Source organism: Phascolarctos cinereus, unplaced genomic scaffold, assembly GCF_003287225.1.
Source record: "Phascolarctos cinereus isolate Bilbo 61053 unplaced genomic scaffold, phaCin_HiC Scaffold_4;HRSCAF=312, whole genome shotgun sequence".
Lineage (NCBI taxonomy): Eukaryota > Metazoa > Chordata > Mammalia > Diprotodontia > Phascolarctidae > Phascolarctos > Phascolarctos cinereus.
In genome coordinates this window covers 232,093,122-232,112,931 of record NW_027555847.1, presented here as the reverse complement: position 1 = coordinate 232,112,931, position 19,810 = coordinate 232,093,122, and the positions used below count along the sequence as shown (strand labels likewise).

Sequence of the window (19,810 nt, the reverse complement as noted above, 5' to 3'; positions counted from 1 at the left end):
CCACCCTTTTAATTGGAAATGGTAGCACTAGGTTGGGAAAGGTCTACCACTCTAGCCCCAACCTGTGCATATCCAATATAAGATCACAGAATTAGACTTGGAAAGGGCCTTAGAGACCATCTAGTTCAACTCTGTCATTTTATAGAATGAGGAAACTGAGGCAAGAGAGATTAGGTAATTTGTCCAAGATCATTCAGGTAGTAAGTGGTAATGGCAGGGTTTGAACGCAAGTCAGCAGATTCCAAAGCCAGGGCTCTTTCCACTCACTATATCATACCTCCTCTCAGAACCCAGACTTACCCTGAGGCAGAGATGCAGTACAGTGTTTTCTCCAAAAATCTTGTGCCAGGTCTGTATCACCTCAGGAAGAAAGGACTTGACAATAAAGACCTGCCCTGGCTTGATCACATCATCTTCAGACCATGTACTGATTACTTTCATGGCTTTCCGGAGCCCTCCATCCATCTCCTCCTGGGATAAGACCTGGATCATTGCAGTTGTTCCACACTGGGACCAGGAGGACATGCTTTTGTCAAGGTTCAAAGGAGAACTCTCCTCTAGTTTGTAGATGGTCACTTCTTCTCCAGCTAAAGAAAGGGGTGACAGGGAAGGAGGAGGGGAGAAGTGTGGAAGGAAACATCAAGGAATTTGTCCAGTGTTACTATAAGGACACTCAATCAACCCAATGGTAGTAAAAGAATGCTGGATATCAAATCTATCCCAAAATAATTCTAACTTAACAGGTCAACTTAACTAACTTAACATAATCCTTAGAAAAGGTCCTAGGTCTTCCCATTTCTCATTCAAGAGTCTTCAGTAAAAACAAAGAAACAAACAAACAAAAAAATGAACAAAGGCACCAGTGGATAAAGGATAGGACTGTTTTCCAAAGTCAAATGTCTTATCTATAGTATGGCAAGGCAAAAAGTAAAAAAAATTAAAGTAAAAATAGATTCATCTCTTTCACAATGAAAAAAGAAACCCTTCTAAGATAACCTACGATCATTTGGTTAGAATACAATACTTATAAGGCCAAAGTTAAGGGTTCAGGACTTTACAGAGATCAAACAATTCTAGAGGACCAACGATGAACTATATCACCCATCTCCTGATGGAGAAGAGGTGGACTCAATATACAGAATGAGACATACATGTTTGGACATGGCCAATATGGGAATTAGTTCTACTTGACTGTACATATTCGTTACAAAGGTCTTATTTCTACTTTCTTTCTTAAGGGGGTGGGAGGAGATGAGAGGGAGAGAAAATAAATGCTTGTTAACTGAAATTTTTTTTAATTTAAAAAAAACCTTTACAGAAAACAACTTCCACAGGCAACAACCACAATCCTGACTGCAGCCAGCCAGTTGTCTCTACAGAAGATACAAAGATCATTAGGGACCTGAGCTCAGAGTAATATATCACTCCAACTAGAAAAACAGTTCAAGTGTTGGTCCTATCAACACTGATAAAACAGCATGGTACAATAGATATATTCATATTACACACTTAGAAAGAATCAAAACATTAAGAAACAGTGTATTTGACACCATTTTTGTTACCCTTTCATCGAGAAAAATTGCATGTGATAACAGGACACAGTGATATTTTCACACAAAAATTAGTCAGAAGTAAAGTCTAAGATGACCAAAAAAAAAAAGAACTTGGAAACTAAGCATTCCTGAATGATTTATAATGACAGTGAGTCTTTATAATATGTTGCTAAAGGTGCTGAAAACATTTTTATTCTCATTTTTAGCTTTGAAATCAGAATCTTGAACTTCCTCTGTTTAACTGGCAAAAAAAGTTTTGGGGCAACTAGGTGGCACAGGGGATAGAGTACAGGCCTTAGAGTCGGGAGGACCTGAGTTCAAATGTGGACTCATACACATAACACTTACTAGCTGTGTGACCCTGGGCAAGTCACTTAACCCCATTGCCTAGCCAAAAAAAAAACAGTTTCAATTATTCTAATCCCAGATTACAAAGCAAATTAACTCATTTAACTGGATATGGAGAAAATCTAATTGGTTTGGGACAATCCATTGTTAGAACTGACTGTCTCCTAAAAGAAATAAGAAATGGCATGAGTGATATCTGTTAGACTGGTATTCCATCTTATAATTCTATTCCCTACTCCTTCACTTTAAAGGGAATGCAACCTATACTGCCCATATTTGTATAAAGAACTGTTCTTCCTTTCACATCCTCTTCAAATGTCCTGCAGTTCATGGAAGTGACCCTGGGTTCCTGAAGATTCTACCAGAAGAATGTAAGCCCTGGTCCATTCAACCAAGTCAGAAAGCCTTGGAGTACTGGCTAAACAAGAAATTGATTATCATGGGGTGATGGGACCAGAGGTCTAAAGCTAGAAAGGATCTCTTTAGAAGCCATCTAGTTAAACCTACTTATTTTACAGATAAGGAAAATGAGGCACAAGGACTTTTCCAATGTCACATGGGTAGTAAGCACCAAAGGAAGGATTTGAACCCAGGTCCTCAGAATCCAGAGCTAATGCAGCTTCCCCCTGTAGTACACTCACTCTGTCAGCCAAGAACAAGCCTAGGAAAAATGGAGCTTTCCAGGTCTCCAATATGCCAATGGAGCTCTGATCTCATCAATGTGAGTATCACTTCCAATAATACACCTTCCATTCATGCTTGCCTATTGTCTATTTTCCATTATAAATTTGCCACCATGAGGTATCATTCAATGTTCTGGGAGCTTTCTCAGGATAGTTTATGGATAACAATGGAGCACGAGGGTTGACTACCAGTTATTCAGTTATTCTTCCTCCTCCTCCTCATCATCATCATGTAGTAGTGGTGGTAGTGGTAGTAGTAGTAGTAGTAGTAGTAGTAGTAGTAGTAGTAGTAGTAGGAAACTAAAGTTTAGAATGCTTTATGGTTTACAAAGTGCTTCACAAATATTATCTCATTTGATCCTCACAACCACCTGGGGAGGTGCTATTATTATCCCCATTTTACAGATAAGAAAACTAAAGCAAATAGAGGTTAAGTGACTTGCCCAGGGTCACACAGCTAGAGCCTGAAGCAGAATTAAACTCAGGTCTCCCTGACTCCAAGCATAGAGTTCTATATACCATGCCATCTAGCTGCTTCTTAACATGCGACCAGCTCATCTTTCTTTCTAATCATACTGGAAAAACTTCTGTCTCTTCATTTTCAACTCTGGACTCCAATGGTTCCCTTTAAAATCAATTATCATGAGCCAGTAAAGCATGTCATATTTGCCTAGGTGGTGCTGGTGTTTAACTGAAAATTTTAAAACTATTTTGGTGTGTGCTTGTTTTTATCTTAAAGCAGTGATGATCACTTAATAGACGAAAGGGACTAGATCTGTGATTTCATTGGTACAGGGAACTCCCAAATGAGAAAAAGACAGCACATGTCATCACCTTCTCTGAAACTCATGGTCTTAGAGAGCTGCCTAAGAATACTCGAAGGTTAAGTGACTTGCCCAGGGTAACACAATATGTATCAGAGAAAGAAATTATTCTAACCCAGGTCTTTCTGGCTCTAAGGTTAGTTCTCTAGCCACTATGCTTCTTTTACTTAACAGACTTTTAAAAAACTCACTGGAAAAAGAAGCTGATATGAATACTGTGATGTAAAAAATGATGAAAGAGACAGTTTCAGAGAAACCTGAGAAGACTTCTTTGGACTGATATAGAATGAAGTAAGCAGAACTGGGACAATAATTTCTATAACAACAATATTGTAAAGACAAGCCACTCTGAAAGAGCTAAGAATTCTGATCAGCATAATGACTGACTACAATTTTGGAGGACCAAAGATGATGCACGTTCCCCTAGATGACCACCCCCAACAGAAAGGTGATAGACTCAGAATACAGACTAAGACATCATTTTTGGATATGGCCAATGCAGGAATTTGTTTTGTTTGGTCATGCATATTTGTTATCAGAATTTTGGTTTTTCATTCTTTTCAATGGCAAGGGGAGGAGGTATCAAAGAGATTTTTATGAACTGAAGAAATAAAATTAAATTTAAAAAGAAAAAAAAAAGAACCAGATAGATGCAGTGTAGATACTCAGAACTATGTGCAACACTTTCCACCTGGAAAATTCTACCTTAAAAATATCAGTACTTCTTTCAATTTCCCTCTTGATTGTTAAAGGCCCATCAACTGGGGAATAACTAATTAAACAGAAGCCTTTTAATGTAATGAAATATTATGGTGCTGTAAAACAGGGGTGTCAAACACATAGCCCACAGGCCACAACACTGCCAAGTACAACCCAGAATTAGATTAAAATGCAACTGGGAAATATTTCACTAACTAAATTAAAATAAAATAAAACACAGATAATGTTAATATGTGGTTTTCTAAGTCAATAAGCAGTCCTCAGGGATCCTTATGTATGACCCTATTTCTATTTGAATTTGACACCACTGCTATAAGAAATGATAAAGAATACTGAGAAAAATAGGAAACTTATACAAATAGATGTGAATTGAAGCAAGCAGAGCTCAAGAAACAATAAATGTAATGACTATAACAATGTAAATAGAAAGAATCACAACAAAAGTCACTACTGAATGTTGAGAAATTATAACGACGAAACTTTGCCCCAAAAAAGAGATAGGAAAAGACATGTCCACTTGCTCCTCTGCAGAGCAGGTGGTCCACAAGTCTAAAACACTATATATGACATGTGATTTTTTTTTATGTTGGTTAGTTTTGCTGAACTTTTTTCTCTTCTTTTCTTCCCATTTTTTGTTACAAGAGATGGCTGTCTGGGAAGAAAGGGGGAGAAGGAAGAATAAAGGGGGAAATGAAAGTAATTTTTAAAGTATCAATTAAAACATATTTCTAAATAAAATAAATAAGCAGGAAAAAACAGGCTTGTATGAAGGCTGGCCCAAACAAATTCTATAAGAGATCTCTTAATGGAAGCTGACCCTTAAATCGTGTTCAGCCCTGGTTAGAAGTAAGGAGACAAGGGTAAATGTACCGTGGTCATGAGTCTTTATACAGATTCAGTCTCCACTCTTTGAAATGCTGTTATTAATTCACACTGTTCATGTGAACTGGAACATATGTCTCCATGTTTTATGCCTTGGTTGACACTAATAAGAAGACCATTTAACAAAGTTATCCTGGATCATAAGCAAAAAGCTGGCTACCAGGTGCTAAATATTCTCAGCCATAGTATTTCAGAAAAGCTGTTTCCTCAAGGTTGAAATGGGTTGAGATTTTCATCAACTGAGAATATACATACTGAAAAAATTAAGATCCCTTAAACCATACAAATATAAGTATACCATGTTCAATCAATATTTAATGATAAATAATCTTAGCACTTAGAAGGCTACCTCCACAGGTCACTGGAGATCAGATGCCTAGAGAAGTTAAGGCGATATCACTTATTAGCAAACGCTGTTTTAGGGCCAAAAGGAGAGCATGTGTATGCTAGCTATTAAAGGATAACAGTGAGAGTTTAGCTCCATGCAAACAGTGTGAATTTTACTGACAGGATTAATGAAGTCTGAGGACAGTGGGTGCAAATAGTCTACAGTATATTCCTAATGGTGTCTTATGCAAAACCAACGGAGTAAAAGACATCTTCCAGGATGTGTATGGCAATAGAAAGAGGAAGGCAGCTTGTGTGAGGCATAATGGAGAGCCCAAGTGTTACAGCTTGAAATATTCAAAGAACCAGATGAAGGCCTCCCATTAGTATGGTTGGCCCTTAATGGAGGATATGAACAAGAATTATACAAAAGGATAAGGCACGGATGATTTGATCTACACGATTGAAGGGAGTGCCCAAATTTATAAAATCTTGAATCCAGAGGAATATCCAAGTAGCAACCCTTCCTACCTTGTTAATCTCTTCATCCTTTCTACTAGCAAAGCCTCAGTAGACTTAGCTAATGAGGGTTTGTTTTCCTCTTGTATACCAGCCTTTAAAACCAACATTTCCTTTCTGCACTAAGAGCAATTAGTGGGCATGAAAGAAAACAAACAAATAAAAAAAAAATACACCCAGCATTTCTCTCACAGTTCTGATGGCTTTCACCATGTTGACATTGATCACTTTTCTCTGTGTTCATTAAGCATGGTTGGTTTGTTCTTTTCTTTCCGACTTACTTCCAGCCTTGAATCATGGAGTGCCAGGTGCAGAATTGTGGCATCCCATCCCAACCGCTACTTACTCACTACAAGCCATAGCCACAGGCTCTTAGAGCTAGACCAGAGATGCCTAGCCGGACAAGTTAACAAGAGTTTTTGTTTATTTGTTTCTTTTGGGGTTTTTGTTATTAAGCTATCCATCTGATTAAATGGTAACACAATTCACAGTGAAATGAGTCCAAAATGGCTTCTTGCTAGGTTTGGTCCATTACTACGTTGAGTTCACACATCAGAAAATGATGATAGATTTGCAACTTACCTAACAGTTGTATCGGGGTAAATGGTATGGTTTGAGAAAGCCTCATTAAATTGTTCCTTTCAACAGCTGCCAAGAAAGAAAAGAAAGAAAGAGAAAATTTTACTTTATTTAGTATGCATCATCAGGTCAGTTTAATAGAAAGCTTTCTCCAAACCAATATTTATTCAAATAATGTTAATGTTATATTTTATCTCTATCTAAAATCAGTACAATTATTATAAGAACAAATATCTTCACCCAAAAGGATGTCACAGAATTAAGAACAGATTGCAAGAAATTATATAACAAGATCTAAAGCAGGTATGATGTTTCCGCTCCACACAAACAATAAATCCAATGCATACATGGCATATTGTTAGCACCTATTTCAATCAATGGTGTTACTTACTACTCCAGTTTCCCTGTAGTTTTTTTTTTAAAGCAAATCTGATGTACTATGTAGACTCTGAGGACATCTGCTGTTAGAGTCTGCACACTTCGCCTTCTTTTCCAGAGGGAACTACACACTGCAGCTTTAATTACAGACAGGCTATCTGCATTTTCCATGTTAAGTCCCAAAAACTGTTATAGTCCATCAATGTCAAAACAAACTATAGTATTCCCCTGCAAAATTTTTCTAATTTTATAGCCACAGACCAAGTGCTAGATTATTACTAGACTTAAGTACCCAGTGTTAATAGTCTAAACTAAGAACCCAATACATAAATGAACAGTGCCCTGAGATCCATCAAAATACTGTCAAATGGAACTGGCAGCACCATGATTCTTTAAAAAGTAGGACTCAGTCTACCTCTTAGTCTTATACCATCCAATGGGATTTAGTGAATAAAAAAAAAGAGCCTCATTCTATGGCAATGAGCCCCTGAAGACAATACTATACCAAAGTCCAAATGTAGGTATAGTTTTATCACTCTGCTTTGATAAGCTACTTTCCTAGAATAACAAAATCAAAACTAAACACTATTAATTCTAATGACCAAGCTTAGCCCCAAAGAAGAGATATGCAGATGTATCTCTGTCCCTTCTTTGCAAAACATTGTGTATAGTGTCAAATTGGGTTGATACATTGGTTTTTTCCTCTTTCTTTTTATCATGTTATTTTATATTATTTTACTATTTATCCATAAGATAAGGGTCTCTGGATGGGAAAGAAGGAAATGATGGAAAATGAAGGTGATGCAAAACAAAGGACCAATAACGGTAAAACATAAAAACAAAAACAAAAACAAGTTGCTTACCTCTTGGTCCCTAAGTAGACTATCACTTGGGAAAGTGAAGTACAATTATGTGCATTTTGAACCTGAAACAACTGAGGCATAGCAAGGCTAACTAAGATAGAATCATTATATAACTCATGAGTGACAGGACCCATCTGGGTTGGCCCAGAGGAAGATCCTGAGTAACTAGGGATGTATTTGACAGGGGTAGTGCCTTGACAATGGCATCAACAGTGTAGAAATGCAAGATTAACTAGTAAGGATCCAGCTGTCAAAATTCTTGGTGTTTCTAGGAGCATCACCAACAGAGAGACTATTTAAGGGAGTCAGAGAAAAACTTAAGCTAAAGTATTCAGGCTCACTCCAGGCCTAAGAGTGAAGTCACAGGTCAACCAAGGAAGATAAACTGATTAAGATCAGAGGTTAAAATGACACAACTTATCAATGAGCTGACAGAGCTGCCCTTTCCCCCTTTCAGTCACAATCATAGCCAGATCTCCCTGCTCTTCGTGGCTCCAAGGCCAGCCCTCTATCCACTATGCCATGCTTCCTCTTTCCTTTACACATACATAGTAGGTGATTTAAAAAAGCTTAATTGAATTGAACACCAGGCCTGGTCAGTCAAATTACCTAGCTGGTTAAGATAAGAACCAGGTTTAGCCATGGGCAAGGAATACCTCCACAACTCTTTCATCTTTGTCCAGTATAAAAGATCTCACAAAATTGTTGGTGCTGCGTAGAAGATGCTCTTCAGTCTCCAATGGGCATGGACAACTAGTGACAATCTGCTTAGTAGTGGACATGACTTCCCTTCCCACATTCTTTGATCTAAATGAGCTGGCCTTTTCTCTGTTCCTCACATATAACATTCCATCTCCTATCTTTGTGCCTTTGAACTGGTGGTCCCTGGATTGTACTCCCTCTTCACTTCTACTTCACAGAATCCCCCTCTTCCTTTAAGACATGGCTAACCTACCACCTTCTACATGAGACCTTCCTTATCTCCTCAATTCCTAGTCCCTTCCCTTCTCAAACAACCTGGGATTTAACTCCCTTTGTATTTATTCTCTCTATATTTATCCTGTGCTTGTTTCCTCCATTAGCATGTACATATACTCCTTTCAAATAGATAGTTTCATTCATTGCATTTGTATCACCAGTACCTAGTACAGTGCCTGACACATAGTAGACACTTAAATATTTGTTGATTGATTGATTGATTGAGTCAAACAAAGGAGGGAGAGAGTCAAGGTAATATAAGAGAATATTAAGTACCAATATGGAAGAAGGATAGTAGAACCTAGATTATTCTAGATACACTGCTGGTAGAGAGTAGAGTAAGGTCTGAGTCATTTCTATCTAAGCCAATGCATCCCTAAGAGAATCAAATAAGCTTTCTACATGCTAAGCTATGAATGTAAGTAGATTCTGGCATAAGTCTAGACCCTGGACTTGTGGGTTCACTGAATGTTTGAATTGAAAAGGTCTGCAATAGCCATCTACTCCAATCTATACTATATCCCAATCCTGAAAAAAAAAAGATAGATATAGATTAGATATAGATATATTCCCACTACAATATATCCAACCTTTGGAAGAGGGAGACCCATGACCTCAGTAAGTAGCCTATTCCACTCTGGGACAGCTTTAATTATTAAGAAATTTTTCCCTGCATTGAACCTAAATTTGTATCTTTGCAACTTCACCCAATGCTAATGGTTCTCCTCTGAGAAGATTTATAGTCCCATTGAGATACTTATTTATCCTACATATGGTGGGTCTGGTGGGTTTAATTTGTGTTAAATAAATATGACTTAGAAAACATGCAGGAATGCCTTGGACTAGTCAAACATTGAGCAATCCACATGCTTTTAGAGTTCAGACAACAGTTAACCCAATCTTATTTGCCACAAGACCAAAAAAGCCACTGTAGTCTAGTTTGCCTGCACTTCTGTGGATGGGTTTCTGAAAACAATTCCACTTGAGCCAGGATGTCCAGTGGATTTCTTGAGAGGCCAGAGCCCACTGTTAAGAGATAGAGTGGGTGTTCACAGCTGTTTCTGGGGCCAATCAATTCCCTTCTACAGAGTAGAAGACTGCCCCCGGAGAAATACACTGTTCCCCGAGGTCCAGCCCAGCTGTTGTTGCAGCCCACTGTCTGTAATCTTGACAGCTGCTGCTACAGGGCCAGCTAAATATTTCCACTTCAATGTCCCCACCAGTTCCTCAAGCTCATCATGTTTAAAATTCAAATCATCATCAAATCTCTAAATCCTTTTTTCTCCTCTAACTTTTCTGTGAGAATATCACTGTCCTGCCAGCCAAACTGAACTAGTCTTCATCTTCTGTTCTCAAACTTCCCTCTCCCATCTTCATACTTTTGTTCACTCTTTTCTCCATCTCTAGAATAAATTCCCTGAACCAATGTCCTCCTACTGAAGTCCCTTCCTTCCTTCAAGGCTGGCTTAGGTGCCACTTCCTCCATGAAGCTTTCTCTGGGTGACCCCTCCAAGAGAAAGTTACCTTTCCCTCTCTTAAGTATTTAACTTACCCTGCCATGTATCATTGTGTTTACTGAGAGCCCCTAGAGACAGCAGGAGTCATTGCTGTAGTGCCAGAGATACAATCAGAAAGCATGGGTTTGAATCTTGGCCCTAATACTTACTAATTGCTCAACTGCTGGCAAATCTCTTAGCATCTCTGAGCCTTAGTTTCTTCCAACTACAAAAATGGGGGTAATAATATTTTACTACCTATGTTATGGAGAGGCATTGCCACATAACAGGAAGCTGGTCTCAGAGCCAGGAAGATCTGAGTTCAAATCCCACTTCTGATACATACGATGTGACTCTGGGCAACTTAACCTCTCACTTAACTTTTCATTTAATTTCTCAGTGTTCCAGGCAACTCTTTAAGACCATACATTGAGAAAAAGGTATCTACCTACACTATAAGAGGGAACTTCCTTATCTGGAAGTTCAATGAAAACATGGATCCAGTCCAAGTCACTATCCCATTGTCTATCTCACAGGGTTCTTGTGAGGAAGGTGCTTTGCAAATCTTAAAACACTGTGTAAATGTGAGTTATATTACTAAGAGCAAGATTTATGGCGCGGCTATCTTTACATGCCCAGCATTCAGCACAGTAGTTTGCATTTAGTAGACCCTTTTAAAGTTTTTGTTGAACAGATATTAAGAGAATTAAAGGGAATTGATGTTAATTAAATTGATCTTACTGCCAGATCATTCAGGATTTAGTGACAAAGAGTGGGAAGAAGGCACTATGAAAGGTCAAGGTTGGGTACAGGGCCTGCCTTAGAGGTGAATCCATCTGTCATGATAAATTCAGTGAGTTCCTTGGTAAGAGGAAGAAGTTTACCAATGTAAATATAAATGCACGGATCAAAGCCACCAGAGATAACAATAGAAAGATAGAAAGAACAGAATCAATGGGCAAAAAGCACTTAGTTGGGCAGTATTGGGCAGCATTCCTCACTGATGTCTTAGCTGTCAGGACTACCCTTTTCAGCTGCCCAATGAAATACTAGCCAGGAGCTTCATTCAGCTCCAGGAACCTCAGCTCCTTTTGCAGATGGCAACAGACATCCTTGTTCAGCCCATTCTCCAAGCTGTTACTCTACACATCATGGAGTTCCTACTAGGTGCATAACAGTCACTTCTTAAGAAACTAAAATTAATGTTCTTCTGAATACCCCCAGTGATGATGACATCATGCCATTAGTTCTTCGGTTGGTTGTCTTTGGTTATGCAATGGATTAAATTTCAAAATCATCTTTCTTTTTCATCGTTTGGACAAATATATTTGTAGAAGTAGCCAAAACCTAAAGAAAACTGGATAAAAATGTCTTATTCTGCAGCAAAGAAAAAGCCCTTTCATTTGAATGAACACAAATAGAATATGAGAACTGTACTAGTCAAACGGAAATCACCAATGGGTAAGTTTCAGGTGCAAAACCACAAAGTTTTAGCTCACATGACATATGTAGCTAGGCATCACAGTGGATACAAAACTTGACTCGAGTCAGAAGAATTCAAATCCTACTTCAAGCTATCTGTATGATCCTGGACACATCACCTGACCTTTCTCAACTTCTGTTTTGTTGTCTACAAGATAGGGGTAATATAATTGTGCCTACCTTATAAAGTTGCTGTAAGGATCCAATGAGAAAACATATATAAAGTACTCTGCAAACCTTAAAGCACTATAATAAATTTAGCTATTTTACAAAGACTCTCCTTACCTGAATAATAATAGTGCAGATCTTGAGGAGTTTTTAAAGAGGCTGAGATTTCTGAAACTAGAGAAGATTGGCATTTTAATTACTTGGCTACTGATAAATAAATACGTGCTTAGAAATATATTGTTTTCAAAGTTATTATTGAACAGGTTCATCAGAATGGCTTCTCAGTATTTGGAAAAGATAGCTAATATCCTTTAAACACATTATTGTGTATGCTACCCTGACAGCTTCCAATCATCAATGTAATATTTCCAAACATATTTATACGGGGAATTGAAGAAAGACAACTAATATTAGCCTCAGAGATGTATTTTCTCTGAGCCAATTACAGCCCTGGGCTGTAAAAGGCACTCAGCTGCCCATCACACTTCACAGCACTCCCCAAGCCCCATCCTCCCAGCTCCCTACAAAGGAATGATACTCTTATAACTACATTATTACCAGCAAGTTATAAGCAGACTACTTCACTGACCTAGAATACCAAAGCAAAATACGCACCTACAGGGGCTAACATGAAGACGGGGACAGAGAGTGAGGTAAAAGAACACAAGCAAATTTGTTTGGTTACCTTAAGCACAGGGAACAGTGTTATCAGAATACCTTCTAGTCTAATTGGGCAACTTCTAACTGCTCAAGTCCAAAGGTAAAAGGCTATTGAGGCATTACATAGATTAAGACAAAAATACTACTAGCTGTGTGACTGGAGGGAAGGTTATTTAACCTTCTGTGCCTCAGGCTTCATCATCTTTAAAATGGTGACAATTCTTGCACTATCAAATTTCTTTTAGAGAAAGTGTTTTATAAACCTTAAAGTACTACATAAAGGGGTAGCCAGGTGGCTCAGTGGATAGAAGGTTGGGTCTGGAGTCAGAAAGACCTGAGTTCAATCTGGCCTCAGATACTTAGGAGCTGTGTGACCCTGGGCAAGTCACTTTACCCTGTTTGCTCAATTTCCTCATCTTGAGCTGGAGAAGGAAATGGCAAACCACTCCATTATCTTTGCCAAGAAAACCCCAAATGGGGTCACGAACAGTTGGACACAGCTGAAACAACTGAACAACAATACTACATAAAAGTCAACTGTTACAATGATCTTTCTCATCTTTTTTGATGAATTATTATTTTTGATGATGATTATTGTTATGATTATTATTATTACTAGTGCTAATACTACCTCCCAGAGTTACTGTGAGGAAAACTACACAAAAACCATTTTAGTAGTAGACTTACTTTGCTGATTCATAAAAGCAAAATGGACTCAGGGAACTTATTTTTAGTAACTCATTTATATAATGTGTAACTGGAGTACTTAACCTGGGATCAGTGAACTTTTAAAATTAAAATAAAATTAATAATTATAATTTTATCACTTTTAAAAATGTTGATAATTGTATTTCAATATAATTGGTTTCCTTAGTAACTCTGTATGGTGTATTTTATGCATTTAAAAACATAATTTTGAGATGGGAGTCACAGGCTTGATAAAAATACAAGATAGAAAAAAGGCTAAGAAGCAGCCTTTTTGTAGAACTTTCAGGATAACATCACTTTCCTCATTACAATCCTTTGATACACATAATGTTTGTATTATTACTCCTGATTTACAAGTGAGGAAACTGAGTTTCAGAAAAGTGACCCAGACAGGAATATCTCAAGCCAGGAATTGACTCCAGTTTCTTTTCACTTCAATGAGGACCAAAATTCTTTCCCCTACACCAGAACTGCACAACTTGGCAGTAGGTAGGGGCCAAAATTAAAATTGGCTAAACTTCAGGCCACAGACAGTCTAGTCACTAGACAGACATGGTTGGTTGCTGCAGGTCACGTGAAAAACAAGAGAGCCCACACAGTGGCAATCCACCCACCAAGTTACGTGAGCGCAGTAGTGACAAGTGGAAGGGGGTTAAGTAGGGGAGAGACAAACCACACGTTACATCTTTACTTTCTTTTACACCCTCTATATTTTTCGGAGGTCACCAAAAATCCTTGGGTAGGCCACAAGCGGCCTGTGGGCCATATGTTGTACAGCCGGCCCTACATCTTGCTGCCTTTCACCAACACACTACCAGTTCACAAACAAAAGACCAATAATGCAATGTGCTTAATTCCAAGAAAATCTTAGGCTCTCAGTTACTCAATAAAAAGAAGTAATATCACCTTCTTTTCTAGCCTTCCCTGAAAGGGAAGTGGCATCGTGATTCTTTTTCCCTCGGTTACCTCTACCAGGAATGACAGATGCTTTGGGGAGTTTGGGGAAGGGAGAGGGATAGTGCTAATGTGAGACAGTGAGAGGGAAATTCTAGACCACATGGGCTTCCCGGTTTGCTATCCAGACCATATGTAAAGAATGGTTGGAGCAAGATGCTGAAGAATATTTGTAAAATTGGTTAAATGAGCATTGTGACTCTGTCTACACACATAAAGCTAAGAGAAGAATTGAGGTAGTATCCAGACACTGAGCACCCCCAAACATAATTTTTTTTCACTATTTGGATGGCTATTGGGGATCATTAAAATAAAAATTATTTTCAAAAATTTTAAGACTTACTGTCAATTCCTTCTAAACTTCTCGACCTGTTTTAAAATGAAATAATTTAGATAATGCTTTAACACTTTCATTAATCAAAAATAGTAACAAACATGTCAAATAGTCACAACAGAAGCTACGCATTCAAGATTCAGCTACAACTCATAAAATACAATGTCTAAATCTTTTAAAGGCAAGGTACCACTTGGAAGTGTGAAAGAACTTTAAATGCATAAATGACATACAGCCTCAAAGTCCCTTTCCTGGATCAAAGCCACCACAGATAAACTGTGGCCCTAAGGAATAACCCCCCCAACTCCCCCAAAAAAAAGCCTTGCATTTGGTCAAGGACTTAAGAAAATTCAATTCTAGCCATGAAATCACTGGCCAAGAACAGCAAGATATCTTAAAAAACAGAATCAATAAGCAAGAATTACTGAGTAATAAAATATTCATCACAATTACATATTGTCAGTTACTGTATTTCTTTAGGCAGCTAAGTAGCACTATAGTGCACAGAACACTGGACCTGGAGTCAGGAAGATTTGAGTTCAAATCCAGCCTCAGACAAGTACTAGCTGTGTGACCCTGGGCAAGTCACTTAACCTCTGTTTGCTTCAGTTTCCTCATCTGTAAAATGCAAATAATAATAGCACCTACCTCCCAGGATTGTTGTGAAGATCAAATAATACTTACAATGTGTTTAGTAGAGTGCCTCGCACATTGTAAACACTATACAAATGTTAGCTATAGCTATTATTGCTTAACCTCAGTTAAGTGTCTGTCTCAGTTTTCTCAACTGTAAAATGTGGGCAATAACAGCCCTACCTCCCAGGGTTGTTGTGAGGATCAAATAAGATAATAATTGTAAAGCACTTTACAAACCTTAAAGTGCTACAGAAATACTAGCTATTATTATTATTATTATTATTATTATTATTATTATTATTATTATTATCACGGTAATTATACTCATCTTTTACTTCTGTCTCTATTCCTCATCATCTATGTATCATGTATAACATATTTCTGAATCCAAGTTGCTTTAGAACAAATAAAGCAAAGAGTTTCTTTCTAGGACATAAAAGTCAGTTATTCATTCTACAAGTAACACACTGTTTCTCTGGACAAGTAGTCTTTTTTTGTGTGTGAGACAATTGGGATTAAGTGACTTGCCCAGGGTCACACAACTAGTAAGTTTCAGGTGTCTGAGGTCGGATTTGAACTCAGGTCCTCCTGACTCCAAGGCCAGAGCTCTACCTACTGTGACCTAGCTGCCCCCAAGTAGTTAATTTTTATAGCTTCAGGGCATTTTTTTTAATTTAGTGCAATGCCACTTGTGATCCTATCTATGCGCACTAACAAATTCACACCCTCACAATGAAAAAATAAGAGTAACTCGTGTATATAGCAATTTAAGATTTGCATGTTAATTTCCTCACAATAAGCCTATGAGGAAGGTAGTATGGGTATTAGAATTCAAGTATTATCATAGATTGGTTGCATACTGGTTAGGTAATTGGACTTGAATTCAGAAAGACCTGAGTTTGAATCCTGACTCAGGCACTTATTAGCTGTGTGACTGTGGGCAAGTGATTTAACTTCTCTCAGCCTCAGTTTCCCCACCTGTAAAATGGGGCTAATAATGTTATACGGCTCAAAGGAGATAACATGTACACTTTACAAATCTTAAAGTGACACATGTATGTACATTTATATTATCTGTTATTGTTATTCCCATTCACAGATGAGGAAACTGAGGCTGAAGATAGTCACACTTTCTTTTTATGTTTAGAAGCAATTCTGCAAATAGACTTTACTTTGGAGGGGATTTAAGAACCAACACATGTGACTAAAAACTTAATTCACTTGGTGAAAACCAGTGTTTTATGGAGATACTGGTGCTGAAGGTTAATCTCTATTGCTGGGTGACCAATTCATTTCATAGCATTCTTTGCACTTTAGTTCCTGGTTTATTCTCTTGGATAACAAAAATTCCAGAAAGCACTAAAATCCCTAAGTTTCCTACTTTTATCATCAGAGCTGTTGCTAAGACAGAGAATTATAGTGTTACTGAGAAGCCTGAGAAAGAAGAAAAAGATTGTCTTAGAAACTGAAGGACAAAAGAATGAAAAGAAATGATACATAAGCGTAATTAGTCTCAGCCTACTTTAATCTCTTTTTTGCTTTTAAAAGGTGCCAAAGAGCTATTTCTACTATATGATTCATATTCAATGGATTCCAAATTGGTGGATTAATTGTCTCCACAAGACACTATATCAACAATTTTTTTTCTTGGTTTTAAGAGAATCTTTCAGCACCAAGAGGGTGGCTATAAGATGAGAAGGAAGAGAAGTTCTCAGAACAATATAGTGATAGTTACTGGCTATTATGTTAAAAGTTAAAGGGCCTTAGAAATCATCTAGTACAATCTACCTCATTTTGCTAATGAAGAAACTGAGGCCCAGAAAGATAAATCGACTTGCTCAAAATCACACAAGCAGTAATTAGCCAAGCTGGGATTTGAACCCCAGTCCAAATCCAGCCATATCACACAATCAAAAGGGGGCAGAGTTGAGGCATTTGTGCCAAAATGTAAAAATTGTGTATTAATCAATAATTACTACCCTTCTGATACTAAAAGGAAAATGCAGCCTTTTGCCCACATCAATTATTTTTCTGAAAATAAAACCTCTGCCTAGAAACCTGCAAAATCCAGCTAGAAAGCAAAAACACCTCAAAACAGTGAAAACTTGACTCCAAAATACTCACAGTGAGTTCCTCTTCTGACTGGTGTTCCAAGTGATGCAGAGAGCATTTCTGCTCAAATCCTAAAAAAAAGGAGAGTCATTATGGATATGCAATACATTTGATAACCCTTTGCTTTCAGAAAAACATTATCAAAACATAATCCACAATAAGCAACTAGGAGTTCCTTAAAGCAGTGAATTCACAGGTCCAGCCCCAAATCCCATGTGAAAAGCATTGTACTATGTATTGGGATAGAAAGAAAAGCAAGAAAATCCCTACTCTAAAGAAGATTACTTTCTAATAGTGGAGATAGGAGGCTCAACTATAAGTCACATGGAAAGGCCCACCAGTCCTTAGGGTATAGTAGCAAGGTAGAAGGCAACGCATCTTCTTTAATGTCACTTTCACTAATGAAGCTACATCCATTTCTGGTGTCGAACCATTTGACCATGCCCAGTCCTTCAGCAACAGGAACTTTCTTTGCAGGGTCATCCATAGCTAGGATCATTGAGGAGACAGGGGTTAGAGAACTTGTAGAAATAGTTGCCAGGTCGTGCCCCCTAAGAGTTGCTTCCTTGGATGATGGCTTCCTGGTCTCGGTTGGAAGCTAGGCCAGCGGTCTGGAAGGCACTGCCATACTCCAAACTCTTGGGCTTCCCTGCTCATCAGTGCTATAGGTCAGCATGTCATGGAAAGGATGACAGGCTTCTTCTCCATAGGAGAAGTCTTCATCTTCTCCATAGCTCCTCATGAAGGTGACTATTGGGGCCAGGCTGGTGGTCTGAAGGAGCTCACTACTCCAAGGGCTCCCACATTGAGGGTACTGGGCTGATGCCTTTGGGGCATGAGTGCAAGTAGTTTTGGCCATTTGTTTTTTACTTTCCTGTTACATGCTATCTCTCCCTCTTGTCTTCCCTCAGAGTGTCTTGTTGCTTCAACTAGCCTGACTTGTTGGCCCCATCTGTAACAACTGGTTGGCAATTAGTTGGATGGCTGGTCTCTTCCCCAAAGAATTTGATCCCCTGGATTATGGTGTGTAGACCAGGCTGGATGGAGGGCCAGTGGACAGTCAGGATAATTTAGGCTCGGTGTTAGACCAGATACGACTGCCAATATGATAAGCGACAAAGTATTCAAAGACAAAATTTCCTCATGGCTTGCTAATGGAATTCAGACTGTTCCCCTCAGATCCTGTATTCTAAGAGGTAAGCTTCCACCTTATCTTACCCAGCACTAGACTACCTATGCTACTTCTCTAACATTTTCAAACCAAGCCACCACACATGTTCTACCCTCCACCTAGTTTCCCTTACGCACTGTCTTTCTCCGTCAGAAATAAGCTACCTGAAGTCAGGAACTACCCTGTTCGCTTACATTTGTATTCTCAGTGCTTAGCACAGTACCTAACACAGAGTAAACCCTGAATAAATGCTTTCTCATTCATTCATTCCATTCATCTAGTACAATGTTGAGATCAAGACTGCGAAAGACAGAAGTGAAATAAGAACAAATGTAACGTGGGGGACAGCGAGGTAGCACAGTGGATAAAGCTCTGTCCTTGGAGTCAGGAAGATCTGAGTTCAAATCCAGCCTCAGACACGTGACACTTACTGGCTGTGTGAGCCTGGGAAAGTCACTTAACCCCGATTGCCTCACCAAAAAGGAAAAGAAAAAAAAAAAGAACAAATGTAATGAACTGGGAGAAAAGAGAAAGGTGCAGAGATAAGAGGCCTCAATGAAAATAAAAACATTTCCTCTGTATACTACACCTTTTTGTGACCAAATCTTGTCTCTCCCACTAGACTGTAAGCTCCTCATCTTTTCATTTCCTCCTGGCCTGGCACAGCGCCTCATATAGAATGCATACTCAGTAAGTATTTGTTGAATCAAAGAATTGGATGGAGGAAAGAAGGCCAAAGGTCAGCAAGTGGAGAAGTGAAAAGAACAACAGGCAAAGAATGAGATGAGTTTGAAAAAAAAAACAATACTTAGTTAAGAGTACCAAAATAAAGAACACAGAAAATAAATTTACAGTAGGGGTGAGGAGGAATAAATGAGAGGACAGAAAGGTGGAATTAATGAGATCAACAAGTTAGAAAAGTTATCTCTATATGTCACCTGTCAAATAAAATTTCTTACCTCATGGGGTTGCTTCAGGTAGTCACTGGTGCCCACGGCATGTCTGTCAGTTTTCTGAGTTTTCATTTTCTGGTATATATGTGGTGCTAAATGTAATTTAAAAGAAAATTAAAGCCCATATTAATTTTTTTTCATTTAAACAATTTTTTTTTTCTTCCCAAAATAGAATTAAAAGTGTTTGTATGCTTTGGGATCAGAAGCAAGAAGCTGAAAGAAAAAAAATCTCAGAACAATATATTTACTTAACAGTGCTAGGAGAAATTTAGGTCAAAAATACAGGTCTCAGTCCTCTCCACTAAAAAATAAAAAGTGCTAAGGAATAAAGTCCACACTTATCAAGTAAAAACTGGTTTTATTTAATTTTTTAGCTTCAGAGTATGGGCATTTATGAGCTCTATGCCAAAGCATAATATAGCACACTTCTTATGTTGTATAATTATTGCAGATGTTGGGAGAATATGAAGAAATTATTGAAG

The 19,810-nt window shown here is 38.2% G+C and overlaps 1 protein-coding gene across 1 annotated transcript in view; it reads right to left on the bottom strand.

Moving 5' to 3' along the window:
• The window catches only part of TRPM6 (transient receptor potential cation channel subfamily M member 6), a 197,616-nt gene that overhangs the window by 20,849 nt on the left and 156,957 nt on the right, over positions 1–19,810 (bottom strand). Inside the window, exons 28-33 of the mRNA XM_021008567.2 lie at positions 19,335–19,420; positions 17,217–17,275; positions 14,466–14,491; positions 11,918–11,974; positions 6,439–6,504; positions 301–587 (exon numbers count right to left, since the gene is read on the bottom strand). Of these exons, the coding sequence (XP_020864226.1) occupies positions 301–587; positions 6,439–6,504; positions 11,918–11,974; positions 14,466–14,491; positions 17,217–17,275; positions 19,335–19,420 (581 nt within the window). The remainder of the gene's footprint in view (positions 1–300; positions 588–6,438; positions 6,505–11,917; positions 11,975–14,465; positions 14,492–17,216; positions 17,276–19,334; positions 19,421–19,810) is intronic.